General features: G+C 49.8%; 1 protein-coding gene across 1 annotated transcript; it reads left to right on the top strand.

Annotated features, from left to right (window-relative positions):
- Positions 1–489: 489 nt before the first annotated feature.
- Positions 490–2,653, top strand: LOC149330775 (solute carrier family 22 member 13-like). Its single transcript, XM_089559501.1, has 2 exons — positions 490–906; positions 1,247–2,653. Exons 1-2 carry the CDS (start codon positions 490–492, stop codon positions 2,651–2,653), a joined length of 1,824 nt encoding a protein of 607 aa, XP_089415627.1.
- The last annotated feature ends 4,190 nt before the right edge of the window (positions 2,654–6,843 follow it).

Below are 6,843 nucleotides of genomic sequence, written 5' to 3'. Positions count from 1 at the left end.
GAATTGAGCCCTGTAAGGGGGCATTAATGACAATTCCAGACAATTTTTGTTCTCAGAAAAATTAATTATTTGGCTCTTTGTCTCGGTTCATGTTTGTTCTGGTGCAAAATACCCATTTATGGCCTTGGAAAATATATTTTAAACCGTGACATTATCTCGCTTGTCGTTTTTTTTTTAGGGCTGTTTTCTGCCATGTTAACTGGCAAGATTTCTTGTATTACTGAATTCTGCCGTAGCTAACATTTCGTACCTGAAAAAATTTCATCACATTTTCGACCACCACACCTTTTTAATTTTCGAAAGTGTTTCCTAAAACACTCTGAATACTCTTTTTATGTACTAATAATAAATAAATATGCTGAATGAGAAGGAAAAGACGGTTCTGAGCTTTTAAGACGACGAAGAACTGCGCTTACGAGCGCATGAGCTTCATCCAGCTCGTGCCACGGCAGGTCATCGGGAGACATTCGGCTTATTCTGAAAGAAGCCATGGAGCCGTCGACACAAATACGAGCAGACAGTTCAGGGTACCGCAGCCCGAGTGCCTCCAGCAGCAAGGCGCCGTCGCCAGTGACGTCACCCTCGCAGTCGGGCACTGCCACCCCAGGGGTGCTGCTGTCGGGTTTCGTCGCCCAGGACAGCTGGTCCGCCGTGCAGGAGAGCGTCTACGTCGTCATCGGCCACGGCCGGTACCAGTACCGCGTCCTGCTGTGCGGCATCCTGGCAACGACCGTGTCCCTGCTGCACATCCTCTCGGACCAGCTCCTGGTGCGGCCCGTGGATCACTGGTGCAGGCCGCCCGACGAACTGAGCGACCTGTCCGCTGACGCCTGGAAGAATATGTCCATCCCGGTCGAGGCTGACGCCACGTTCAGCAAGTGCACCATGTACGACCCCGCTGCTGTGGTGAGCTGTTTCGACTTGTTTTGAGAGGTCGCACATTGCCAACAGGGCTGCGGGGCCGAGAGCCTATTGCATGGAAATAATTCAAGTCTGGTTGAAATCGAGAGCTGTATGAGGGACGATTTGGATGTTGCTGCTGCCCTCCGCTGCTAGCTCGGTCGGCTTTGTGCTTTGCTCGTGACCGTAACCTCCCGTAACAAAAGGTCTAGGTAAAGTGTTCAGTTTACACGAGAACGTTCTATTAATATCACCTGTGGTCTTGATTGGCTGTTTCACTCACACCTGTCCACTTACTGCTGCACGTCCGGTATCCTTGATGCTGCGGTTGTAACTTGTTTCGCAGGACTATCCGAGTGCAAACAGATCGGTGGTGCGTTGCCATGGATGGGACTACGACATCGAAAACCGAGGCGACAGCGTCATAAGCCGGTTCAACCTCGTCTGCGACCGCCTCTTCCTGACCCACGTCCGAGGGATCGTCGCCGTCAGCGTTCCCGCCCTGCTGTCGCCTGTGCTCGGCATGGCGTCTGACAATGTGGGTCGGAGGCCCATAATGCTGGTGGCTGTGTTCGCCCTCCTCGTGGGTGCCGTCGGCAGCAGCGTCGCGCAAACCACCACCTTCCACGTCTTCACCCGTGTCGTGGTCTTTGTGGGCTTCAACGGCACCTTCCTGCTCACCTTCATACTGTTGTACGAGGTGACGGGAAATGCGTGGCGGCCGCTGTTCGCACTCACGGACACGGCCATTGCAGGCACCCTGGTTCCCCCGTTCGTAGAGGCCGTCTCTGCGCTGGAACCCCGTTGGGCGCTCTGCCATGCGATGCTCCTGGTTCCCACGGCGATGCTCGCTGCCTGGTGCTTCCTTCTGGACGAGTCGCCGGCGTGGCTTCTCGCCATGCGGGACATGAAGCGGGCGGAGGTGGCCGTCATCGCCGCAGCACAGGTGAACGGCGTGGACACGGTCAAGGCCAGGGCCACGTTCAAAACAATCAGGCGACAGCTAAGGAGGATGGAGCGCAGTCCGCAGACGTCAGTGGATATCGCGGTCGTTGCAGAACACTTTTTGCAGGCCGCGAAGACGCATCGCCGCGCGGCCTCCGTGTTCCTTGCCAGGTTCAGTCTAAGCGCCGTCTACTTCACGCTCATCCGCACCGAGAAGATTGAGGGCCTGTACTGGCGGACAGCGGAAGTCCTCCTGTTGACTGCCAGTTTCTGGGCTGTTTGCTGGGCCATGGTGCGATATAGCATCCGGGAGGTGCTGTCTGCCCTGCTCGTCATCGTGTGCGTCGGATCAATCTTCGAGGCGCTCCTGATGACCTTGGGCCCTAGCCTAGCGACCTCTATCGCTCACTTCGGAACGAAAGTGGCCGTGTCCTGTGCCATGAGCGTGTCCTACTGCTACTCGGCGGAAATATTTCCCACCAATATTCGCAGTGCCGGCGTCAGCCTCTGCCTGATGTTCAGTTCCGGTGGCTCCATCTTGGGAGTCGTCCTCATCGCACTCCACGGCCGGACTGCAAGCGCTGCGTTCTGCGCATTCTCGGCGGTGATGGCTGCCGTCAGTGTGTGGGCGATACAGTGGCTGCCTGAAGTGTTCGTGGAAGCGCCGTTAGCGACGCCAGCGACGACCGCCTTGAGTGACGAGGAGCGAAAGGAAGCCCTGAAGAAGTCGCTGGCTCCGGCTAGAGTTGGAGGAAAACGCAAGCGAAGCAAGAGGAAAGTGAAGTCACCTCCGAAGTCTCCGCGTTAGCGTGCTTTGCTGACCCAGTAATGCCGGGCGTTCTCGATTGATGACTGCAAACATTAGGCCTGAACCATTATTTTATGCGCACAAAAATATTCCTCAGATGACATTGGACCTACTGCAATCCGTTGCGATAATTATGTTGTTGTTAGTCGAACATACGTTCTTGACATGGAGGCAGATTTAATTTTTGGGGGGTTCACTATTGATTAATTGGTTTTTGAGGAAAGGGAATGGCGCAGTATCTGTCTCGCATATCTCTGCTGCGGACACCTGAACTGCGCCGTAAGGGAAGGGAGGAAGGTGCGAAGGAAAGAAGAAAGAGATGCCGTAGTGGAGGCCTCCGGAATAATTTCGACAACCTGGGGATCTTTAACGTGCACTGACATTGCACAGTACAGGGGCGCCTTTGCTTTCCGCCTCCATGGAAACGGGTTCACTATTGAGAGCAACATTCTGGATATCCGCTTATTCTGGCTAGTCCCAAATTTACCGCTCTGTCGCTCGCGTTCACTGAAGAACATTGCAGTGCAAGTAGTCCTCGGGGAACACTGCCCATTTATTTTTTTTAACCCTAAAATTCGGCCTGCATAAAGACTGCTCCAGGCGCAGTTAGTTCTGCATATAGTAACGCTAAACACCTCGTGTCTACCACGCCTTCCCTTGGGACATTTGTTGGAGAATGTGCGTTGAGTTCTTTCTTCACGAGTATTCTACGTTTTGCGTGGCTTGTTCTTCTCTGTTCGTTCTTGCCCATACTTAGCCACTTCAGCAAAGAGACTCTTTCGATGCAGCGTAATTCGGCAAACAGTTCGAATGTGCAAAATCTCTGTTGTCTTTTATGTTGTGTGTTTGGTATGCCTCTCTGAAATCAGGCCGTTAAGCCGGAACACCTTCTTACGCTGTAATTTTCGCTGGACGCTCAATTTTCCTCAATTTAAACTTTTCCTCAATTTAAACTATTTCTTTTTGCTATGCACTCTTTTATGCGAAGCATATTACTAGAGGTACACTACAGCCCTTCGCCGTGGTTACGCGCCGTGCACACCACGTGGTACAGTGACGTCACACCACGTTACATACCACGTGACACATGACGTCACGACAGAGGAAGATGGGGGTCCACCTCGCGCCGTCGCTGTGGTTGCACGCCGTGCAGACCACGTGGTACAGTGACGTCACACCACGTGACACATGACGTCATGACAGATCGCCGTCACGCGCTGGGAGAGGGAGAACGATGCCATCGCACAGACACCGGAATGTCCTCGAGCGGCATTCCCGCGCATTTCGAACGCGCGTTCACACTCGGTGTAGGTGAAACGCTCGCTCCACCGGGCAGGCGGACGCGGCTTCCGTGGCAATCCAGGCGCCCACCCAACGCGCGTCTCGGGGTTAGTCGGCGTTCCGCTGTAGCCATGCCGTTGTCTTCCCCCACGACGAAGGCTTCTAGTGGTTGTATTAAAATGACCAAGTATTCAACCAAGGAAAGCCATGTATTACCAAGCCTAGCCATCAATATGCTTCGCATCTGACCAGGGTTAACGAAGTTAAGCCTCAGCCATTTTTTAAATGTCTTATATTTTAACACGTTTTGGCGGGCTAGTTGGTTAAGCATCTTGAATAAACAGCGCGAACGAAGACGAGCACAAAGTACAAGGAAACGGAGTCACGTCTTATATGTGCGCGGTTGTGTTGTGCATTGGCGATAATTTGTTAATACCTTTTAAATATTCGTTGATACCATCTTGAAGGCGAGGGACCCGAAGAAGCCCCTGTTGAATATGAGTAAAAAGGTGCGTTATTTGCCAGTCGCTCAGATTCTTTATTGGCACCTCGGTCAGGTACCTGGGATTGCACTGAGCCAACGTGTGATTATAACTGGTAAGAATGTCCAGTGCGGGGAATACGCTGCGTATAATCGTCGTGGTTCATGCCTATGTGGAAAGTGCTTTTAAAATTAAAAAAAATACATGATCAGTTTTTTTACTTTCAAGCACTTCTCAGCAATATTCACCATATGAACGTGATCACAGCTACATGTACCTAATGCTGGGAGCGCAGTAGGCTGCTGGGTCCATTCGACATCAATATGAGGGCAATCACATGAGGCCTACGCCACCATTAGCTGTGCGGAGGAGAAAAGTATAATGCAGAGACAGGAGTTTTTCCACGGAAACAGTCTGAAGGTGAAGCTGCAGCGTTTGTTAACGAGCGCGACGCTACTAAATTTCGACAGGCATTAATTAATCACTGTACTGAATAAAAGACACTGCTCAAACTTCACCCAGTTACACTTATTCTTTTTCTTGTTGTTGTTGTTGTTGTTACCGCCTAATTCAGCCTTGCGCCCTTCATTATTGACCAACGTTGTATTGTGATGTATCGTTTTTCATTTTATTGTATTGCATTATGTTTTGTTGTATTAACGTATTATTCTCAGTTGCATTTGCTTTGTCCCCCCCCCCCCCCTTATGTAATGCCTCAACAGAGGCCTTTAAGGGTAAAATAAATGATGATGATGATGATGATGATGAAAAAGGTTTTTTCGCCATGCGCCCTACACGATTCGTGACTACCATTTCATCATGAGAGGAGATCGCTGAAACCACGAAAAACTTACTGCTAGGTAGATTCCTCAGCGAGCTTGGTCGTTAGAGTCTCTAGTCCAGGGTTCCTGTAGCTGCTGCGGAAATGCAGGCCTGGTCGATAAGCCTATGTTGATCTTCCAGGTAATCGCTAGATAGCGCTGCCTCCCAGTGATTCTTTGTGGCATTTGTTATGTAGCTGTCATGATTTGGCGAAACCATGCTGTGTGATAAAGGCTTTCTCAATCACCGACCATGGAAGGTGTCCCGGTAATACGATGAGATGAATGTTGTGTAAAAGATAGAGGTTTGACGGAGTGGTTTGATTCCCTTGCAGTTACCGCTCGAGACAATTGCAAAGGCAATCAGTATCTGACTGCGCGAGAGGGTAGAGTTGTAGCCTGAAGTAGTCTGTCGACTACGCAGCTTCAGAGCCCTTTCACAATAAATCTTTCGTTCCATACGACAATCCTTGTAAAAAGCCGTCACGTAAGTCATGTATATAATGAAGATAGGGAGACATATATATATTCTTTGATCAATCTCGGAGAAGTTACGGACAAGGGTTTATTTTTAAACGACAAAGAATTGACCGGTCATGCCAAATGAACCTGCTGGATTTCAGGGAATACGTACGAAAGTAAACGCAAAGCCATGAGCCGAAAAAAAATGGCGTCATGTACCTATTTGTGGCACTGGCTCTGAGTGGGCCGGGTTTGATTTAGCCATCTTTTTCACTCTCTGTGTCGTATAATGCCTTAGAGGGCACGCGCTATCATCGATGGCCAACATCTGGCGATATCCAACTGCTCTTGTAAAGGCGAAATTGAGAAACTGCCTTGAGTGGGTACCAGTGCCTTGTCTGCTTCGAAGGGCAGATAATTTGCACGTACCATCAGCATAGCGGTCATCATCATCAGCCTAACTACATCCGCTGAAGGACAAAGTTTCACATATACTCCTCAAATTAACCCTGTCTTTTGCCATCTGCGTCGAACTTCTTCCCGCTGACTTGCTTATTTCATCTGCTCTGAACGCGAGGACTAGTTGATTCTGTATTATTCTCAGTTCCGTCCTGACCCTTCATTGTATATAAAACCTTCAACAACTAGAGTAACAAGGCATTGCCATCCGCATAAATTATCTCCTTTGTTTGCCCGCACCAATAACTTTAAATATTCTTTCTTTCCCCGAACTATAGCAGACTGGAAAAACCTACCACCTCATGTGTTTGTATATCATTCGTACCAATGACCTTTAATCCCCAAAACCACTTCAGGCGTCCAGTACGACCAAGCTACTTGACGGAGGACGTTCGAAGTGCTGTCAAACGACGTGTCTCCTTATACTGTATACGTTGGTGTGAAAGTGATTCGTGCAAAGCAAACAAAAACAGCTAACGCTTGATCATACGCTGCCTCAGCGTCTGGCGGATCTAACTGCTCGAAATGTGGCTGTGGACACTCTGTATATTTCTGGCAGTTAGGTATTTTATGCTAGGAAATATACAAATCGTCACGTCATGGTTTGTTTCTTGCACTAAATTATTGCGCGAACATTCGGGACGTGGAAAATGCCTACTTTTTACTTTTCGTTCTAGGGCAAAAC

This window comes from Amblyomma mixtum, chromosome 9 (assembly GCF_055824585.1).
Source record: "Amblyomma mixtum isolate Tamu chromosome 9, ASM5582458v1, whole genome shotgun sequence".
NCBI lineage: Eukaryota > Metazoa > Arthropoda > Arachnida > Ixodida > Ixodidae > Amblyomma > Amblyomma mixtum.
This window is presented reverse-complemented; position numbering and strand designations above follow the sequence as displayed.

Coding starts and splice junctions, on each gene's coding strand:
- LOC149330775 (XM_089559501.1), top strand. CDS start 490: ATGGAGCCGTCGACACAAATACGAGCAGACAGTTCAGGGTACCGCAGC. Junction 907..1,246: donor TGTACGACCCCGCTGCTGTG/GTGAGCTGTTTC, acceptor CTTGTTTCGCAG/GACTATCCGAGTGCAAACAG.